Source organism: Trichechus manatus, unplaced genomic scaffold, assembly GCF_000243295.1.
Source record: "Trichechus manatus latirostris isolate Lorelei unplaced genomic scaffold, TriManLat1.0 scaffold00158, whole genome shotgun sequence".
Taxonomy (NCBI): Eukaryota; Metazoa; Chordata; class Mammalia; order Sirenia; family Trichechidae; genus Trichechus; species Trichechus manatus.
Genome location: NW_004444094.1, coordinates 1,041,248 through 1,064,630, shown reverse-complemented (window position 1 = coordinate 1,064,630; position 23,383 = coordinate 1,041,248). Strand labels below are relative to the sequence as shown.

The 23,383-nt window shown below is 35.4% G+C and overlaps 1 protein-coding gene across 4 annotated transcripts in view; it reads right to left on the bottom strand.

Moving 5' to 3' along the window:
- The window catches only part of PCDH9 (protocadherin 9), a 1,003,512-nt gene that overhangs the window by 575,420 nt on the left and 404,709 nt on the right, over positions 1–23,383 (bottom strand). The window contains exon 7 of one of the 4 annotated variants that reach the window (XM_023740558.1): positions 14,151–14,164. The exons of the other annotated variants lie outside the window; for them this stretch is intronic. Within the exon in view, the coding sequence (XP_023596326.1) occupies positions 14,151–14,164 (14 nt within the window). The remainder of the gene's footprint in view (positions 1–14,150; positions 14,165–23,383) is intronic. 4 annotated transcript variants of the gene reach the window in all.

Genomic DNA, 23,383 nt, shown 5'->3' with positions numbered 1-23,383 from the left:
TTCTCTTTAAATAGTGACCTTCCAAGCCATCTTTGTGTAGCTATGAGGCTTGGTAATATTTTCATCAAATAAGCTTCGAGAACATAGAGACAATCCCCAGGCAATAGCTATAGTTACACTACAAGACTACCAAATACACCCCCATGGGAGTTTACACCAAACGCTTCTTCTTCTCCCATTTTAATCAAAGAGTGCCAGAAAATGCAGTAGTAATAGGAAGATGTGGTAAATGAAGTCGAATACTTAATTTTCACTGAAACATAAAGGAAAAATTAAACGTCAAGAATTAAAATAAAAGTATAAAAGTATATAAATGAAATCAGTCCACTACGCCAAATTTCCCATCATTATACTCATTGCCATTAGTTGCATATTTCTAAATATTTATTCACGTTACAGAAAATATATTTTATTCTACATCATTTCCCTCCCCCGGCCCATCTTTCACTCTTCTGAAGACATTGATAACTCACAACAGTCTAAATGGAAACCATTTTCATTTTCTCCTTTGAGTCATCTGGGAAACGTAGGCTAGTAAAATCAACTCAGTACCACCATACCCTTTAAACTTTACATTTACAGAAGTATTTTTATTTAATTAGATCTTCAAAACTAGTCTCATTTTCTTTAAAATGTTCAATGTAGATACAGATTCGTTTAAAAAAAGTAAATTCTGAATTAAACATAAACAAAATAAATAATTTTACATGTTTATATACACATTAACAATAATGTATAATTTAGCTGGGCTTTCAATAGAGATAACTGACTCTGATATTAATAGCTAAACTGTAATTGATATATTTTACAAGCTTTTGTTCTCTTTCATTAAAATAGAACCAATATTTATACAATTTTTCAGGCTAGCATGAAAAACTATAGTACATAAAAAACACAAGTGAATGTGTGCATTTTAGTAGTACAATTGAAATACAATGTATGTGCTTATAGCCATATCTTATTACAAACATAGCTAAATATAAATGCCATGTTTTTATTCTTTTTTCACTTAAAGGGAAAACATGATGTACTAGAATTATTTAGAACAACTAATTTCTCTGTTCTGTTTATAATATATAATGTACTAATCTCTAGTAAGACACTTGAATCTGAAAGAGAGAAATGATCACTTTCAAATTCATGTCACTTATTGGAATAATTTGGAACAAAAAAAAGACACAGCACATAAATTTTGAACTGGTGCAAGGAAACTAACCTCCTTTAATTGTTACAAAATCTCTGCTTTTGTAAACTGCAAAGTATAACAATGAGAATGTATTCATTTTCCTACTTAACACAATTTATATAAACATTGTTGTTGTTGTTAGTTGCCATTAAGTCAGTTCTGGTTCATGAAAACTTCATGTATGACAGAGTGAAGTGTTGCCAGATTCTATGCCATCTTCATGATTGTTGGTGTGTTTCAGTCCATGTTTGTAGCTACTGTGTCAATTCACCTCACTGAGGGTTTCCCTAGTTTTTGCTGACCCTCTATTTTACTTACTTCTGAAAATTAGCCAGTGAAAACCCTATGTGCAAACACCAGTTGTTTCAAAGGAATGAGGATATAAAAATGGAAGACATTTAAAAAAAAAAACACTTTAAAAGTAATATAACATTATTAATTTCCATTATATTTTGGTTAAAAATGACCCTTTATCAAAGATTATGAACTATATTTAAACTATTATGTAACAGGTTAATATGGAATAATCATTTTTATTGTTTATGTCTACCCTGACTTCTCTCTTTCTTAAACTCCAGATTACTGCTTCTAAATATTATTTAAAACTGCACCTAGATATATACATGGAATTCCCAAGATATTATGTCCCAGATCAATTTACTTTATGTCTGAATTCTGTTTTGTGTTTGTTTGTTTTCTGCCCAGTACCGCCCCCACCCATCCTTTTACAAATGTTAAAACATTTTCCATCCATTCAGGCTAAAAATACTGGACCAGTTTCCCTTTTTCTTTCCTTCACACTTCACAGAGTATGGTACCAAGTCATGTTAATAACACCTCTGAAATGTCTTCCTACTCGGTGAGTATTCCTAGGTCCTCTGCCATTGGCTTCTTCAATTCTGGTATGTGACCTTGTTATTTTAACAGCCTTCTAAATCATCGCTGAGCTTCCACTTTCTCTCCTCAAATCCATTGGCTATAATATTCTGAATTGTTTTTCAAAAATTCTTCTCTAATACTATCAGATATTCAGTCCTCTGATTCGTCGTTCAGATCTTCACTGGGGCTCAAGATCCTGATCTCGATCATGAGTCCCTTAACTGGTGTACTGAAATACCCCAAACACTTGCCAGTTGTTTTCCCTTCTCACCCTGCTGCTGACATTCTCAGAGATTGGCTAGGGTTCTGCTAATAACTGAGGTAAATACTGGGAACCAAAAATTTGTTATTCATTGGATTTCCTGAATCACCATGACCCAAAAACCATTACTTCCATATTTTGCCTTCTGTATCAGACTCTGTTGGGTACTTGCCTAAAAAATCTTGGTGTCATGGATGCTGAAATTGTACTGCATACTGATCCCACCACCTCCCTCCACCTGGGTAAGTGTTGGTGTCCTATGACATGGTCAATTCGCCTACTCGCAGTCCTGCTCAGTCCTGTCTCACACTAGCCAAGCCACTGAGGGTACAGCATTCCTAAACAAAAGTCTAGCAAGCAAAATTACAAAGAATACAGCACCATCTTTTGAAAATAAAAATAAACTCTATAATGTAAAATGAATGACTTAAAGGTCTTTTATATTATAAGGAAAAAAGACAGTATTTATTTTTGAAGCAAAGGCTCTGACTCTTGAATACAGGTGCAATTACAACTAGAATTAATTGAATTGGAGGTTCATTTTTACGTTTGCAAGTAGTTTTTAAAAGCATTTAAGAAATGTAGTTAAATAATTCAAACATCTTGTGTGGACATTGGCATTCATATAAGGTTAATTATTTTATTTAAAACTGCTATCAGTTTTGACAAGAGTATACAGCGACTGCTACATAATTTGTTAACTAATCTACTGTATTCCGTGTATTACCTACTATAACTATGGGCTCATAGAATAAGGCTAAAGAATGATCATCATATATCAAATGTAAAATATGATTTTTATTGCCTTGTGCAACAATAAAGCACTTTTGAAGAGAAGAAAACCATAAAACTTTGAGAGAATGATGTTGGGATATAGGAGTGGATCAGATTTCACTTTAGTAGGGCAGTTTTTCCATATGCCACTTTGAGTGTTTCTGTTGTACATCTGTTGCATGACAAACATAAAATGGTTGGGTTCACTATCAATTACAGGCTGGAACAAGTAAGATTTCAATTACAACAGGAGAGCAAAACAGCTGGGAAATCCCCGAGGGGAGGTGCAAAAAACCAAGAGGGTGAAGCAGGCATCATAATGGTACATTGCACACTACTAATTAGGGAGAAATGAAGTCAAGTTAAAAGAAAATATACCCCTAGATGCTCTGTTTTGTAGAGACCATTTGGGTACTGAAAACAGTACCTTAGTGGCTTATCTCCGTCTAAATTCTCATGTAATTGTTGCCTCATGGGCAGCTTAAATAAAAATTCTAGCCTAAAAGTATCTTCTTTTTTTTAAAGGAATGTATCCTCGTATTTTAAAGAAAACATTTATAAATATATACCTGAGTTGAATGTAATTATATCTAGGCATTTAGATCATTTCCAAATATTTTTAGGAGGCAGGGTATTTTTAAGAGGGAGCAAAGTAAAAATAAGAAGAAAATTGTGATAATGAGTTTAACAATAGCCTGCAGCTCCCTAAATAAGGAATGTATAAATATAGGCACGTACAGAAGTCTTGTACTTGACAAATATCTTATTCTTAGAAGAAAATCAAGAATCCTTCCACTATGTACACTGCATGACAATTACATGATTTTTTTGCTACATGCCCGTTTTTCATGTTTAATTAAATGAACTATAAGAAGTAAAAATTAAAACAGCATAATATGTTATTGAAAATAAATTAAGCATTTCTCCCCTAACATAGTTAGAATCTAGCAATATAGTTAAGAATTAGCCACAGGTTACATAATGTTAGAGCTATTTAAAACAGCAAATTTTCTGTGTAATTTTCATAATCAACATATTTAATAATGACAAAGAAAACAACAATAATACCAACAACATAAGAACCATGCTATATTTGAATTGCCTGATTCCAGCCACTTTCTTTTGGAATTTAAATATCTGAGTTTAAAGAAATAATCATAACAATAATAATTGTTATTATTTTAACAAAAAACAATGAAAGCACTCTAAAATTTACCCTTTAGCTCTGACATACCTGCTATCAAATTTGAAGGATTGAACATAGATCTGAAGCTTTTCCTGGAGTTCCCGCAAATAAATGTCCTTATTGCTTTGTTCTTCCCACTAGAAGTTTACTTAGGACAGTAAAATAAAACTACTGCATCAATTCAGGTAAAGGGCAGGAGCTCAATCAGGACAGTGTGGGAAAAGCAATGACATTCTATAGGTAGAAATTACAGGTAATAGAGAAAATCTGAAATGAAGGTGAGGGAATGAAGAACCTAGACCAACTTCTCATCTTGGGAAACTAGGAGAGAAGAGGGCAGGGGGTTCGATAGGAATTTTCCACGGACCCTTCTGGATGCACATAGTGGTACATTCCAACATCAAATGTAGCTTCGTTTAACTTCATCATTTAAAATTACATTTTACCTTAATTTTTCTTCCATATGGTTTTATATTTTTGAAACACAATATGTTCTAATACATTTACGATTATATCTGAGGGCAGTGTCTTCTATAAAAATATTTACCAACGACCTAGGCCTTCATTTAATCAGTATGTTGGAAAAGGGGATTTTAATTCCCTCATGTACACATCAGGAACCCTGGTGGTGCAGTGGTTAAAGCGCTCAGTCATTACCAGAAGAGTGGTCAGTTCCAACCCACCAGCTACTAAGCAAGCGTAAAGATGACAGCCTTGGAAACCCTATGAGGCAGTTCTACTCTGGCCTATAGGGGCGCTATGAGTCGGAATTCACTCAACAGCAGTGGGTTTTGGGTTTCCATCCACAACACCCAATGGACAGACAGTGAATAAATTCTAATGGGATTGGAATCTCAGTGCTTTTAAAGCCACATACATCGAACAGGGGAAGAGTAATTTCCAGCTTCTCTTGCCCTCTCCACACTTTTAGTAATTAGGCTTTGGATAAAACTTCCAAAAGGGAAAGTATGGATTTCAATGAGGGAAGTAGGTTTTGACCACCTGTAGTTCTGGGATAATGTTTATTTACCCTCAAATTATAGGAATAGAGCAATTCACCTCTTTTCTAAACTGAAGATGTCGTCAAACTACTTACAATTTGAGCTAAGTAATAAATTACGATTAATTTTGTACATACTTGTGTTTTGGTGATGATATAACTCATTTCTTAATCCTAATATTTGGGGAATAAGAATTTAGTATTATTTCCTAATGTTTGAGTAATGAGAATGAAACATTATAAACCATTATAAGCATTTAAGAAAGAGGGAAAGGTACAAATTTGATGATGGTAAAAGGAGATGATTCTCTTTTTAGATCTTGGTGGTGTGGGATTTCTCCCTCAACTCAGATATGTTGTGAGGAATCAGTCAGTGTCTCAAAATTAAATTCAGAAACATGCCCTGCCTCTATGGAAATTGTAAAAGGACTCTGTATGACAGGCTCCAGCAAAAGTGCAGCTGCTGATATTGTGTGTGGCCAAGTGCCACTTCACTCTTGATCTATGTTAAGTAGACTGAAAGAAGAAAATCAATTATGATTGGCAGTGAACTTCAGGTAGACCCAGGTTTGAGATGCTAGCTACATGCAGGTGTGTGCCCTTAGCAAAGATAATTTTGACTAGGCTTTCATTAAGTAGGAGTGTTACTGCATTCACAGCTTTGAAATTTAAGTTGTTGGGCTTTACATGTAGACAGAGAGAGAAACACAAATACTATACACCTCCTAATATCACAACCAATGTATCTACCTTGTCTCCTTGAACCTTTTCTAGAAGACCGGGTCTATTAGTGGAACACACACACACTATGATTTTCTCTAGTGAACACACAGGAGTCTAAAAAAAAAACCAGTTGCCTTTGAGTCGATTCAGATTCATGGAGACCTCTTGTGTTCAGAGTAAAATTGTGCTCCATAGGGTTTTCAAGACTCTGACCTTTTGGAAGCAGATTACCAGGCCTTTCTTCCCAGGTGCCACTGGGAGTGTTCAAACCTCCAATCTTTAAGTTAATTGTTGAGTGCTTAATCTTGTGTGCCACCCAGTGAATCCCAGTACAGTCTAAAAAAGCAAAACAAAAAGCAAATAGTAGCTGTTAAGTCTATTGGTGACCCCATGTATTGCAGAGCAGAACTCCTCCAAGACAGAGTTTTCAAACCTCTGACCTTTGGGATGCAGATTGCCAGGACTTTCTTTCCAGCTGCCTCTGGTTGGTAATCAAGCGCTTTACTGTTTGTGCCACCCAGGGAATGCCATCACAAGAGACTTTTGGTAGGAGTGTCTCAAATGTGATTTGGGGGGACTTCTTCCTCACAATCCCTGAGTTGGAGGTTCAGGGGCAAGGCTCACTCTAAATGGCACCTTCTGTCTTCCCAGGTACATATACTGATTCAGGATGGGGGTGAGGCACAGTTTCCTAGTTGAGATAGGGTGAATACTGAGTCTAGTGTGGGAACTCCTGGACGAGCCTGTGAGCTGTGATCCCGTGAGCTAGGTCTGCTCCTGGGGCCACAAAGCAGAGTCTGTCAATGGAACAATCCAGAGGAAAGGGGTTGAGAAATGATTAATCAAGTTACAATTGAATGCCAAGTGAAGAAATGTCCTTTTGGGGACACACCTTGCTTAAAAGTACATTTGTGGCTTAAATCACCAAACTCCTTCAGCTGGTGTCCAATGCCTGGTAGACCTAACAGACTTGACTCTGAAGTACAAAGCAGCTGTCCATTTTCTAAGGAGCCCTCATGGAGTAATGGTTAAGCACTCAGCTGCTAACCAAAGGGTTGGCAATTTGAACTACTCAGCTGCTGTGCAGGAGAAAGACCTGGCAATCTGCTCCCTTCAAGATTGCAGCTAAGAAAACCCTATGGGGCAGTTCTACTCTGTCACATGGAGTCACTACGAATCTGAATTGGCTTGTCAGCACCCGACAACAACAACAGTATTTTCTAATACTGTACAGGTTTTTAAATAATATATCTGAAAATCAACAGGGGTGGGGGAAGAGGAGATAAAAATCTGTAATTACCTTAAGACAGGTTTCAATTTAGACAATTAGAGGGGAGCCCATGGTCATCGAGTGATTCTGACTCATAGTGACCCTATAGGACAGAGTAAAGCTGCCGTATAGGGTTTCCAAGACTGTAAATCTTTACGGAAGGAGATTGCCACATCTTTCTCCTGCAGAGTGGCTGGTGGATTCGAACTGTCTATCTTTCGGTTAACAGCGGAGTGTTTAACCCTTGCACCACGAGGGATCCTCGGTGGGAAGAAAACCCACAAATATACATACTACTATCTAATTATGTATTTAATTATGTTTTCCAATTTCCTCATATACAACATCATACATAAATTTGGCTTCTAGTTTGAATCAGTTATTAGGCGTATGAGAAATAAGAAAGAAAAAAATAATCCAGATGCTCTCAGTGGAATTTAAATCCCTAAAAGATCACATAACCATGTTAAACACAACTATCCAGTCAGTAGAAATTCTTTTTTGGAATGAAGAATATTTAAAAATTGTATTTTATGCCAATGGATGTTTCTGCTATTGCGGAACAGATACCTTGTCCTGCCACACATATCCATCCTTTCAAAAAACAAATATACTCCAAAAAGATCCCAAAAATCCACAAAGCATTTCTCATGTTTTGGTAGCTTGTTTGTAGTTTATAGTTCTAGGGCACTTATAAATTAAGATATTAAGAGAAAGTCCAAAAGCCACGGACATCCTTTTGCAATGGATTGTGGAATAATTTCCCCAAGAGGAAAATTTTAAGTACCAACTCAATGTGTACTTTAAATGTACCCTGTAACTTTGTATTTTATTTCAACAATAATAATAAAAACCAGTTATATCAGTGCATAAAAGGTCAGTTTTTACTGTGTCATTACACTTTGTCATATAAATACACTCTTAGGGACCTTTCAAGACATAGATTAAGCTGGTAAATACGTATTTAGATACTTCTTAAAATGGAGATCAGTGCAATGATAGCTGATAATGTCATCTGTGTATTCAGAGACGTGAAAGCATGGATTATCGACGAGATGGGCCATAATACTTCCTCTGGGGCCATTATAGTCTTGCCTGTAAACACATATAGATAATGTGGAGAGGTGAGGGGGGAGCAAAGCCAAAAACAGCTGTATACCAGCAGTCCATGAAAGTTTCTCGGGATCTAAACACAAGATGCTGGGTATATATTTAGAAGGCATCTTGTAAGGAACTTGGAAAAAAGCATAATCTAACAGATAGGATCTTTTCTACAGGAAAAAATCAACTTCATTTTCTCTAAATATACAAGAAAACCTCACATGTGGATAACTGTTGGTTAACTTATGTTGCTAAATAATTAAGCCAATTCTAGTCTTGCTGACTAATAGAAATTAAGAATGCCTTTTCACTACTAACATGTTGAACCAGACATTTTTATTATCCACCTAAAATATTACAAAATAAATAAATAAATAAATAACTCTATCACCTAAAATAATGGAGATATTTTTTCTTGTACTTTATTTTTAGAAGAAAGATTCATTCATATTGGTAGTCCTGGGAGACTGTTTTGTTTTTTTTTTCTTTTCTCTATTTTTTTAATCTTTGCTTTCCTCCCCTTTCTTTTCACAAATCAAGTTACTGGGCACTATTCTCACCTAGATTCCCTCCACATAAGTTGAATTTCTATCTTTGAAGAATATAGAAAAATGACTGGGAGTAGATCAACATTTTCAAGCACTGAAAAAAATAATCAAAATTTTAAAAAGTATACTGTCATCTCTTTGATGGTGTGTAAAGACTATGGTATTGATAGCTGTTATACAAATTAATTCCCCTATTTTTTCGACCATGTAAGAAAGACAATAGAAACCACAAAAAGTAAAAATATATCTAGATGACACATTTGCTAAGTTGGATACATTAAAACTAGTAAGTAACTCTTGCCTTTAGAACAAATTTTCATTGTCTCTTCAGAACAAGGTTTATATAAAATGACTTTCCTATGCCTACACATTTATTTAAAGCATTCATGGTTTTTCTATAGTAAAAATGATTTCATAATTGGTAGTTTTCCCTTTCAACTATGATTATAAGCCATTTTTAGGTATCTATTGTATAATTCCCTGCCTGCCAATTTTTATGTAGTATATTTCTATGTATTTAATTTAACAATCATTTTGTGTGTTTGGATGTGCATGTGTTTTTGTGGGTGTCTTTGTGTTTTGTGTTTGATTTTTCCGGCAGCTCTGTTATCTCACCACCCATGGTTTGTCAGGTACCCGAATCTCCTGTAAGTATTTCGGCATATCTCCAAAATTCAGTGCCTAAAAAGCAAGTAATATTTGAATAAAAAGATGTTTCACTTTTCTCACAAACAATATTTCCCTTCCTAGTCGACTATATTATAAATATATATTAACCTACTAAACTTAATAAAACTAAGCTGTCTTAGTAATAATGAACATGCATAATTTTAAAATAGTTTACATAGTTTGTGGATTTTTTTTAATCCTGAGGCTGAAATTTTTATGTTTGCGTTTGCCAAAACCTGGTAAGAGATCTGGAAGTAGTCAATCAAATTTATTATTGTATTAAATGACTGAAGGAAAAAAACAATGGCATTTAAATTTCTTTTCTTTTTTTTTTTTTGCCAAGACATCATTAATCAAATGTGTACCTTTAAGTAGCAATAACAGCAGATCTAGGGAAGTATAATTTAAGTTAGCTTAATGTGTGAGCATTAATAAATTCTCATGCTCTGTCACTAACTGCTAAATATAAATAGCACTGTATAGCTCAAACCTTTTCATAAATAAGCAGTTTAGCTAACTCCACATACTTTGGAGAAATAATTTTTAGAATATATGAGAGAAAAGAAAATTCATTTTTCCTTCATTTGTTATACAGAGCTTACAGTAACTTCACTATGGAATCTGCTTTGAGTTTGAAGTTGTAATACATTAGCATTTTTAGTACATTATACATTTGTAGCTACTTTCATCACCTGTTCGAGTTACAATAATTGGATATTTGAGAATTTATATTACTCATGATTTTCTTCCATAGTAATATTTTGTTAATATATTATGATTTGACCAATATTACTACTATCACAAAAACTAGATAAGATCCAATAATACAATGACATTCATCTTTTCAGTTCATTGTGACAGCATGCTTAATATTGGCAATGGGTGGCAGTGATAGTGGCTTTGTTAAAATATAGCTTGCAAGACAGCCTTCAGGGTATATTGGATGATAAATAATCTTGCAATTGGTTTATGTATATATGTAACTGTATTAAGGCCCATATGATAAGATATTTAGAGATGACACCATATAAAGAGGAGTCTCTGGGTGGTGCAAATGGTTAACATGCTTGGCTGCTAACCAAAAAGTTGGAGGTTCAAGTCCACCCAGAGGCACCTCAGAAGAAAAGCCTGGTGATCTACTTCTGAAAAATCAGCCATTGAAAACCCTATGAAGCATTGTTCTACTCTGACACACATGAGGTCACCATGAGTCAAAACTGACTCCACAGTAACTGGTACTGGGATAGATAGATAGATAGATAGATAGATAGATAGATAGATAGATACATGATGGATGGATAGATGGATGGATGGATGGATAGATACTGCAAGGTTTATCTGGCAATGCCTTTTAGCTGTGAGTGAGATCAGGAAGCTCACCACTTCAAAAGAATAAGATTATAGGAGAGTCAGTAAATCTATATTTGGCCTCAGGGAACATCATGTGACCAAGGCCTTTGGAGGAGTCAAAGAAACAGGAATCAGAGTGTGTAATTATGACTAAGAATCATTGCCAGCAAGAAACGAAGTTGGAAGAAGTCCTGGTAATATAAGAAGCTTCCAGGTGATGCAGTTATAAGCATCCCCTAAGTTCTCAAGAAGAGGTACCAGAGATAAAGCTAACAGAAGCTGCTAAGAACTGCTGCTGACCAAGGAGCTGTGAAGGGATTGTCAGACCAGGGTGTTCGGATGCCCGGGAGCACCTGTTCTCCCTCAGTGCTGAGTCACGCCTCAGGGAAGAAAGGGTCAGTCCCCCAGGGCAACTTCATATCCTGGGGGAGGGAAGATATTGCTGTTCTTTCAATTTAACCACCTGGTAAGGAAGGACAGCAGTAGTGTTGTGCCACTAAGTATGGTAGTAGAGCTGTAGGTACAGAAATTCTGACCAATTGCTCAAAAATATTATAATGACACCACTGCAGAAACTTAGATTTTTTGTTGACAAGATAAAACTACTAGAAAGTAAGTTACAATAGCAATGTAAAACAAGAAGACATAAACAGCAAAGGATGGTTATTATCTCCTTAAAATGAAGTATATGTCAGTAACTTACTTCAAGATAAATTTCCTTAAAATCTACAGACACTTAACTTAAAAGAGATAGCACATATAATTCTGTCCTGTTATGTGAAAATATATTTCAATGATTAGCCTACATATTTGTTTTTGTTTTTTTTTTTTCATTTGCAATGGATCGCAAATTTGGTAAGATTGTACATTGAGCTGCAGCATTAGACACTTTTAGTTCAAATGAGGGAGCTGAGCTTTACAGGAAATTCTTCTGTTCCTAAATACACCCAGCTGATCTTTCAGATATCTTATGGGGCCCTGTGTTCTTCTCAAGTTACATCACAGTGCTAAATGCTTTGAAATAGTGTCTGTAATAGACAAACCGGTCTTTTCTGAACTGAAATTTTGGACCTCCTTGAGGATTCTGTCTCTGCCAACTTGCATGTTTTCAAAGAACTGTCACATTAAACCAATGGAAATCTAGTTTAGGTTCTTCTAACATCTTTTGAATACGAGGCACTGTACCTACTTTCAAAGAACTTAAAAACAAAGCGTAACAAAGGACAGGAAAGCATTTGAGAAGCTCTTCTAAAATACATACTGTCCTCAGACAACTTTCCTTTGAAATCTTCCACAAAAAACATTTGTATCTGAAATATTTCAGCCTATTAAGGGGGAAAAAAAAGCCTGCTCTGAATGGAATGCAAAATTCCTGGCTGTATCATAAAGACTCACAAAGCCCTTTAAAATAGAAATATGAATAAAATGATTGACAAAGGACCTGTTTAACATACAACAATTTTATACAGGGATGAATTCCAAAATTTTCTTAACAAATACATTACTTAAGATGAAAAATGATTAAAAAAGAAAAGTAAAATATTAAAATCATATATTCACAGCAAAAATTAAAAAGTCAGCTTGCATGCATCCATGGGAAGTATGTATGTCTTCCTCATTAGTAATTTTGGATCTGGAGTTAGACTGCGTGAGTTATATCCAGTCCCCCCCAACAGTCCTTGCCCACCCTTAACTGAGTGTGATCTTGCAAAGGTTACTTAACCTTTTCATGCCTTGAGCTCTTCAAATACAAATGGACAATACTAGTTTCTCTTAGAGGTCCTAGAGTATATTAAAGTCCTTACCAAAAAAATAAAAACCATTGTCTGCTAGCTATGTATGGTGATGGCTATTATAATGGTGATGATGACAAATGATGTTGATGATGACAATAATGTTGCTAACCCACTAATAGAGAAACAGTCTCCAAGAAAGTCCACGCAGCTGTATGGTCTGATAAGTAAAAAGTAATTGATTTTGCTTTTCCTCTGAATCTGTTGATGTAGGCACTGTGAATCTTCCTCCTCTGATGTTAATTTCTCTCTTCGTATTTTGTTTATACCTGAATAGACAGGCAAGGCATTTAAGGATCAAATTAGCAGTGATGAGAGAAAAGGAGAAGGCATGAATGGGAAATGGATAATCTATGATTACCTAAGATTACCTATAGATAATCTTTCCTTTTCCTCCTGACCATTTGAGGCTGAGAAGAGTAAGTTCTCCCAGACTAAATTTTCAACACCTCTTCCCAAGAGGCATCATCATTGTTACCAATATTCTGTTCCTAATGGTATAACCAAAGTTTGTGTAGGGCTTGTTTATGGGTTCTTTAAAGTGTTGCTTCCATTTACTTCCCCACATTTGTAAGTAAGGACCCTTTGGTAACCTGCACATATGAACTTTATTTTCTTTTAGGCACTAAGTCACATGGCTTAAGATGGTCCCCCATTATCTCCTCAGAACCACCTGTGATCTGTGTTAGAAAAGCAGATTCCTGAACTCCACTACAGACTTACTAGGTTAGACTATATGGAGATGAAGTCCATGGATCCATGTTTTTAAAACAAAATACCCAGATGACTTTGATTTGCACTAAAATTTGAGAGAGAAAGCATTTGCAGAGAGAAATAAAAGAGAGAAATAGTGAGAAAGGCTGTTCAAAACCAACAGAAATGACAGTGAAAAGTTAGCTTATCTGTCATAACCTGTGGTCAGTAACAGAAAAAGAGACACCAGTCTGAAAGGTGTCTTGGTCCTAAAAAAAATCCCTGGAAGGAAGAGCATTACATTGCTAGGAATTACCTCTTGTCCCTTTGTTCTTTACACTCAGCTATTTCTCTTACCAGCCGTCTGATCTCAGTCTGTTCCCTATCCTCACCCTACACAGCTCCAAAGTTTCAGGAGTTCTTTCCAGTCCCTTTCACAGGCCTCCAGCAATGCATTCCAGTTGAGGGAGCTCCCATGCCTGCCATTCATCAAGCAAATGTGAGTCCCTAACCAAATGGACTGGGAATATATATTTTTTCCATTTCGCCCAGAGACTGTATTTTTCCTGGGAAAAACTGTTATACAAGATGGTTCCCAAAATGACCTTGGTGTTTTTTTGCTATTTCAGTTTCACTATGGATTAAATAGGCCTTAGCAGGGGGTGAGGGTGGGAGGTGGTGGCCTAGTATACTACCAGTATGTTTATATAGGAAACTTCTGAATGACTCACTTACAAATGAACCTTGCTTGAGAATAGGACTCATCTGTGACTCATTTTTAATGGGTATATATATTGGATAATATATGAAATTATTTAAATGATCAAATATTGAGTAGACTATAGCCACACAAAACATACAGAAGGAAAGATTACTTTGCATTTTGATAGCATGTTCAAAGGTAAGAATTAATGCTTTAAAGATGAGATTCAAAGATCAAGGAATACACTGTTATTTTAGCATAAATGTTGCTGTATTGTGAATAACTGAATATTATATAGTTTAGAAGAAGTATAGTATGTTTGGCAAGAGCTTGGTCTCTGGACTCAAACAGACCTGGATTTGAATTCTGGATAGTCTATTTCTAGTGACTTCATCGATACATTTTAAAGTCTTTATTTCTCTGTCTGCAAAAACAAAGACAAACAAACAAAAAATACTATAGTCATGGTTATTAAATGAATATAAAGTGCTTAGGTAAGTAGGTAACATTTACTTGATAAGTGTTTATTATTATTAAAAATGATCTCTATATCATTGTTAACTTATGGTAAAGATAAATCATTTTCAAAAATACAAATTATTTCATAGGTATTCCATTCTAAATAAAAATCTAAATAGGAGGTTTGAAAATTTAGGAGACAGACGAAAATCCTCATTCTTCTACTTCATAGGTGACAAGGTAAGAGAGACAATAACAAAAGAACGGGTTCAGCATTGTGCTAACAATGTTAATTCAAACATGACTAGCTGGTGTTCTGGGATCACTTACTTGTGAGTGTATCCTGTTGGCAGTAGTGGGGACTTGGGTGAGGAGAGAAAAATCTCTCCTCTGATCCTTCACAAAATGATAACATGTGATAAGATGAGAAATCAGATTCAGCATAGAGACCTTTGCCTTACAACTAGAATAGTTGAAATGAATAATGAGTTGGAGATTGCCAAGTTGTAAGGGTAGCTTGATTGACAGTTTCCATAATATATGATGAGTGCTGACAAAGTGCAAATCTCCCAATCTGCTCTGATGGGACCACTGTAATGTTACTAAGTATACAATTATGCTTTTGTAACCTTCACTCTGCCTGCTTTCTCAAGACTTTTTCTCAAAGAAAAATGAACAGCTTTTCAATTGACACAGGGACTAAATTAATAGCTAACGTTTATTGGGCTATTATCCCATACACTGTATTAAGCAAGTTACATATATAATACTGGAGCCTTGGTGTCAGGGTGGTTAAGAACTCGGCTGCTAACCAAATGGTCAGTGGTTCGAATCCACCAGCTGCTCCTTGGAAACCCTATGGGGCAGTTCTACTCTGTCCTATAGGGTCGCTATGAATTGGAATCAACTCAACAGCAATGGGTTTGGTTTTTTGGTTTTTTATTGCATTATATTGTTGAGTTATTGCATTATATTAGTTGTATATATATATATATAATACAACTCTAGGTATTTTATATATATACATATATAAAAACAAAACGCATTGCTGTCGAATCTATTCCAACTCATAGTGACAGAGTGCACTTATATATGCATAAACATAAATACAGACATATATAGCTATCTATTTAAACAAAGAGCTCGGCTGCTAATCAAAAGGCCAGCAGTTTGAATCCACCAGCTGCTCCTTGGAAACCCTATGAGGCAGTTCTACTCTATCCTATAGGGTCACTATGGGTTGGAATCGACTGGACGGCCATGGGTTTGGTTTTCTTGTATTTGAACAAAAGTAACACCTTTTGTTATCTTGGATAAAATCTATACAAAGGATTAAATGTTAAGATTTCTAAAATACTCTAAAAATAAAATAAAGAAATAAAATCATAAATCTCAAAAGAGTGATGAAAATAATTCACCAGTTTCTTTCTATAGAGAGGTAAAAGGGAAAAGGTGGCTCATTTGAATATATGACAAGAATGAGATTTTAACTGAGTAAACACTGTTTTAATTTCAAGAATAGAGGCGTTTCTTATTTAAATCTTCTGACCTGCCACAGTAATAAATACATAATCTACTAACTTCAAGAACATGTATAAATAGAAACAAAAAATGATACTATTTTGATAACTTCTAACACACTGAAGCAGGTTTGACAGATATTAGAGGAGTTTAAACTAAAGGTCTTATCACCGTGTAAGAGACTAAAAGAATAAAGTACAGTACATACCAGGAAAATTGTGAGAAAGTTGAAGGTACTCTCTTTTTAACTTCTGAAAGCATTGAGAGCTCAAGTGCATTTAGAGCACTTAGTCTTAGAGAGCAAATATGAAACAGAATAGTAATTAATTTCTCTGATCACCTGAAAATAGGTTATCAACCACAATAAATAGCTTCTTTTGAAAACAATACTCTCGTGCTTACAAAGTATTTTCTGAAACCTATAGGAACAATGATATAAAGATTATTCCCCCCTCCACCCAGTTACTTTAGAGACAGGATGTGTGCATTATCTCATTACTCTTTCTCCGAACATCATGAGTCTCACTTAAAAGTTCCTATGAGGTGTTTCCATCTCCTCGTTCCTCAGCACCGCTGTCACAAGCACACAGATTGGTGGGTGATGGAAGCCTGGCGTAGGAGTATGTGAATGGAATTTCCACTTAAATATGGATGTTCAGTAAGTACCTAAGCATAGATAGCAGTGATGCTTACACTAGATATACGATACTCATCTCCTGCTTTCTTCTATACTCTTGTGCCCCTGCCAAAATGGTACTTCTACACTCACATCTTCCCTATAACCAGGGGAATCCCTCCTTACTATGAGGTGGGAAAAACCATATGCCATTGAAGGTTTATTTTGTTTTTAATATACAACTTAATAAAGTTTTTAAAAAAATATTTCACATAATTCGTATGAAGAATTTGTTCATTCCTAAACCCATAGCCTTTGAGTCAATTCCGACTCATAGAGGCCTTATAGGACAGAGGAAAACTGCCCTGTCAGGTTTCCAAGGGGTGGCTGGTGGACTCAAACTGCCGATCTTCGGGTTAGCAGCCTGAGCTCTTAACCACTGCACCACCAGGGCTTCTGTTCATCCTTATCTGTTTCTTAAATGCTTCAACCTCTGCACCTTAAAATAATTCTGTAGTATTTCGGTCTTTTTAAATTTAAGCTTCTATTTTTTAAGAATTAAATCGTACCAGTTAAGTTCCTCTAATGTTGATGCTGAATTCTCCGTTAAATTAAGAATGGAAACAATATTTCATAGCAAAGTCTTTGAATCAGGCAGAGGCTATTGACAGACGTGGGTTTTTCCATAAATTCACAACCCATGTTGAACTTTTGAAGTTCAAATGGCTGCTTTGCCTTGGGGCAAATATGCAGTACTTCAATGGTACATTTGGTTTGCTAGAATGTCTCAGGAGATTAATGAGCAGTCAAGATTTTGTTTTCCATTTTAATAATTGGCAATAGATGTGTGTATGTGTGTATGTGTGAGGGGAGAGGCTGATGAGGGAAAATAATGTTAAGAAACCAGAAAACTGTCTCTTAAAAAGCAGCTGCTCAAGTTGCACATTGCAGAAAATTGTGCTGTTGGTAGCAGCAACTTCTGGGTGTAACTGGGAAACAAATATAGAGCTTTATTCATAAAGCTCTATTTACACCTTAATATAAAATATCTATTATGCATAAGTTAAACAAATCCCTTCTTCATCTTTAGCTGTATAATCATCTCTCTTATTTTTCTGTAACTTATGATCATCTAATTCCAGCAAGACAAAATGATTAAATATTATTATTTGATAGGAAAAGCTCATGTAGCAAGCATTAACATTTCATAGATATTTGCTACAATGGTTCCTTCTTTAGAAATATGACCCACACTTTGGAGGTACAGCACCTCTGCCTTCAAACTCAGAGACATTGTGATATTATCTGTCTTGTTCACAGCAGTAGCCTCAGAGCCTCAAAGTACGTGGCAAAGCAAAAAGGTGGCACTCAATAATACACCTGTCTGTCCCTTACCTTGGAGTCCCTGGGTGGTGCAAACGATTAAGCAGTGGACTCCTGGACAAAAGGTTGGTGGTTTGAACCCACCCAGAGTGCCTTGGAATAAAGGATTAGCAATCTGCTTCCAAAAGTTCTTGAAAATCCTTTGGAGTTCAGTTCTGCTCTGTACACATGGGGTTGCCATGAGTAGGAATCAACTCTACAGGAAACTACAACAACAAAATCCCTTACCTTGTACCTAAGAACCCAAGAAGCATCAACTGTCAAGTCCCTGGAGGCCTAGGATATATGGAATCTTTCTTTCAATCCAGTTAGTTAATACTTTAAAAAAAAAATCCTTACAGGATGAATAGCACTATTAAATAACAAGGTCACCTTTGCCTCTTCTTAAAATTTAAGCATGATACATTTATTCATTTTTTAATTTGATTTGTTTTCTCTTTTGTTTTCTGGAGATTATATTCAGGAAAGTATGTCATTAATTAACCCTGCTCTATATACTTGAAAAAATAATAAACAGTTACATGCAAAGACTTTCTAGAGTAATCTCCCACCCTCACTCCTACCCCCAGAAATCAAATTTGATCCTTATACACGTTGATTAACGTATTTCATTGTCCTCCTTTAGCACAGATGAAATGTTAACTTACTGAGCATAACATATAAGGTTGCGTGTGGTCGGCCTCCTGTGTTTGCAAATCCATTTTTTGTCATGTACCCAAAACACCATGCAGTCCAGTTACATGGGCTTATTTGTATTTCTATTATGCTTACAAGCTTTGGCACATACTTTTCCCTCTGTCTGGAATTTCTTATTTTGCCTGAATTCTCCTTTATTATTTTTTTTTAAATAAGCTCAAATCTTATCACGTTTGAAGTCTTCCCTGCCCTGCCACTTTCAGGCTACCAATCTCCATGAGATTCAGAGTTCACCAAGTGATGCTGGACGTTCTCAGAGCTCTGTATTCAGTCACCTGTTGTAATCATTCTCACATGCTGTAATTATTTGTTTCCATGTCTACCTCTCTGATTAAGTAACGACCCTTCATGCCTTTATTGATATTTGTTTCATGGTGGTTAGAATGTCTGGCTCAGAGTAGACACTTAATGCTTCAAAAAGACCTTTCTCATTTTCTCTCCTACTTCCTCTGATATCAATTTTATTATATCTACATAATCTGTGCATCATTTTGTTTAATATTTTATAGTAATTACTGGTGAAAAATGAGTTTTGAGGAGTTTACCATTAAGTGATGCTGAGTATCAGATACTTGGCAAAATCTTTTCAAAGCAAAGACATTCATACACAGTGCTATCAATATTGCCTTTCTCCACAACACAGCCTTGAGAAATCATGATTTTTATAAAGAACAAATAAGTGATGTTTTATCAATTTAGGCATTTAATACTAGGATAATATAAATAAAAATTCTTCCTTATCCAAATCACTAATTAGGCATCCAAACTTTAACCATATTTAATTTATCAGAAAACATCTCATGGGCAGGAAGCTTTAGGACTGTATCTTACCATGTTAACATACCCTTTCTGGAGCAGTAATGAGGCACTCTGATTCTTATTCTTTGGTTGACATTTCCTTATTTTCATTTCTGATAATGTCTGCTTTTGAACAAGAAGAGCCTTTGAAATGCCAACACTTAACCAAACTTCAGCTTAAATCACAGTTTAAGGGTAAAATTTAGACTATCTCAAGTTAACTATCTTTGAGTTTTATAGTCATCTTTAAATGTACTCAGAAGCAGAAAGTCTGCATATGTTTTTAAGTACAAACAAAAAAACATTTGAGTACAAGTTTAGTGAAGACATGTGTTGGTTAAACCAGTATACAATACTGTTTCTGGTGAAATAATATAAAGAGATCAAAATATAATGAAGGGATTTCTTCTTGTTTTAATTAATAACCTCATTTTGAAGGCATTTCTAAAATGGGAATTTCAAAATTATATTGAGAAAATGAAGTATAAGAAAAGCTATATATTCTATAAAGGAGATGCATGAGGGGTATCTGGTAACATTCTGGTTTAATGGTCGGACAGTTATGGATTGCTTTGTGATCCTTTGGCTTTAAGGAAATATCTCCCTACTAATAAAATTTTGACTTTGTTATAACTTGAAGATTCACAAAGCCATTTGAATATAATGGATTTTCAACTTAGGAAGTTTAAAATTTGAATACATTTAATAAACAAAATTTATTGAATTAATTTAATAGAGTAAATTTATTAAATTTTAAAACTTCCACAGCCTGGTTTATTATGGCCTGATGCATTTTCAGTCCTCATTCTATTCCAGTACAAAGTAGATTAGATTTTAGGAAAGTATATATGGATCTCCAACAGTAGGCCTATCATTTAACATTATGCAAATGACCCAAGAGTAATAGAGACAAGTTTCCCAGAGTGAACAATTTCCGTTTCATAGTTCAATGCCAATGTCCTAAGTAATCTAACAATACAAGTCCTAAATAGAGCCATTTTTTTGGCAAGGAATTCACTCCTGAGCCTCAATTACATCAATGAGGCTACTGTCCCTAGACCTGACTACATCAAAAGGTAACTGGACATTTGCAGCAACTCACAATGTGTTAAGGTCTGCTGTCTTTGGTCAGGGTCCAGCTTGCTAGTGAGCAGAGTTGACACCATTCTTCAGCCCAAATTTGCAGAAAACTAGCACAAGGCAGTGTGGGAAGCTTCTGTCAGTGCTACTGTACTTGATCTAAAAAGATATGGCAAAACTCAAATTCTAAAGCTGTCAGCTTGCAAACTTTCAGCAGAAAGAAAGCCTCACTTTAAGAATGTAAACAAGGACGGTGAAAGCCTTGCTATCTAAAGATATCCGCATGTGAGAAGCGCTCTGGCAGCTTTAACACGGTGAGGCAGTGGCAAACCCCAGTGCTCCGTTGAGAGACTGAGCCTGCCTTGGAGACTCATGGCACTGTCTTCTTCCTGCTAAGTACTTTAGCTGTGATTGCAATGGCAGTTGCTTCAAAAGAGCGAAACAGAGGCCTGTCTCTTCAGAAGCAACAGCAGTCTCTCTGAAAAAAGCAGTTTGGCATTTCTAGGGGAAAGGTCATTTCTTTACACCTCTGAAGAGGGATAACAATAATAGAATATCAGCCATGAGAAGCTACATTTTCCTAGACCCTAAAGGAAACCATTACACAGCTGCGAAGCTGGTACTATGAGCTGGTGTACTAATTTATCCCACTTCAGTGCATTGACTTTCCTCTTCTGTGAACTGGCATCCCAGCTGGGAAAAGAAATGTTTACTGAGACTTGCTGAATCTTATTTACAGGTCTAGTGGGCTCCTTGTAAGTTACAAAGAAGAGATACCTCTAGTGTTGGTAAAATATGGGGTGGTGCAAAAATCACCCAAATGTACTTGAAAGATAGCACTCTTGTGACCTAAAGAAGGATAATATCTAGTAAAGTGCAGCACTTTGAGTTCATCTAGCATAAATATCAGTGCCAAGGCAATCACATGGAGGGCCCTTGGGATACTGGGGTAATAAATCAGAACTTGGAAAGAAGCCTCCAAAATTACCCTGATTGCAGTGCCTAACGAACAACTGATTGAGCTTACTATTAGAAACTTTTCCCCATCAGAAAAATAGAAAAATATTTTGTCATGCATTATCTAAAAGAGCTGCATTGTTACAGACATTCCTATTCAATTATTTATATATCCTCTTTCTGGTAAATCTCATCTGATTCTCTCTCCATTCTAAATGTCACAAGTTTTACTCTCACACTGGCACTGAAGTTAACATTTGGAGGGGGGAAAGGTTGTATTTAAGTTTAATAGATTTTATATTTAGTAATGTAGTCAATGAAGTCTGCCCACTTAATCGGTCAAAGGCTACTCCGCTCTGGACACTAAATGCCTCAAATGAGCCATGTTGTTTCCATTTCATACAATTCATCCATTATTTTCAACTCTTGGAAAACTATTTAAATACTTCCAAAGCGTTACTTATCTGTGAATAAATAAAGTGGCATTGCTTTTAAATAAATGAAATAGTGCTAACTTTATTCTTTGTACACCATCATTAACAAAATCTTAGAACAGAGAAAGATATTCACATCTATGATATATGAAGGATTTAAAGCCCTTGTGAAAAAAAAAATATCATTGCAAACTTTTATCTCCTCTCCTTCCTCTCTTGCAATCCCTCGTGTTATAAAAAAGGGAGTGTGAAAAGAAGAACAAAAGCAAAATTCTACAACCAATCATGGGCTCTAACATTGACATCGATTGTTTGTTTTGCATTCAGTTTTCCAGCAATATACCATCATTAGTCATAGCGTTATCCTAAATAGTATTAACACCATTGCTTTATTTTCTTTATATTAGCTTTGCTGCCATTTAAATAATATGTTCTCAAACCTCAATTACTAATACATAACAATCTTTAGAGAAAGGAATTGTGCATGTCTAAGCAATTTTCTCATACTTGTGGGTGTTCTATTAGCTCAAAAGAGAGTGTATGCAGAAAGAATCGCTGCTGAACAACTTTGATTTTAAGCCAAGAGAGCATCTATTCAGTGGCATGTGTATATGGTGAGTAGGAGTAGAGTTGTAAAGCATACTAAGTCTAGCAGATTTGGGCAATAAAAAAAACAACTTTTGCTGTTAACTGAACACATATTTTCCTTAGTTGTAGAGAAACAAAGGACCTAATATTTCACTATGTCATCTCCTATCATGGAATCTTCATATTCTTCGGCTGTTTAGACAGCCCACACCCAAATGTCTGGTAAACATGGATCACTTACTTGTAGTTAATATGGGGAGATGTTTTTAACTTTTACTAGTTCTTATTATACAGTAGAGTGAAGAAAATTTATTGTTTCTTCTTTTTATTAACTATTTAAAAAATATCTAGAATGTAATCTGTTAAGGAAATGAAGCCCATCTTTTTGTTTCTTTAAGCCTTTATGTTTTAGTTCAGGGATTCCCTTCTCAAGGAACCTGTAAGGATGCCCCAGATTGAGTTGGTTCATTTGTATTTGGGGTATCCTCCCTGCCCTATAGCTTTCATTGTATTTGACACACTGTAACATAATGATCTTCCCATACTTTTTTCCCCAACTCTTTTGCAAATCCCTTAAAGTTCATAATATTTAGTATGTAACATGAAATAATCGCTAACAGAAATTATGCTATTTCATATATCATGAGCAATCTAGATTCATGAAGTGAGCACATCCCATCAAGAACTAATCCTCTATGACTTGCATGACTATTG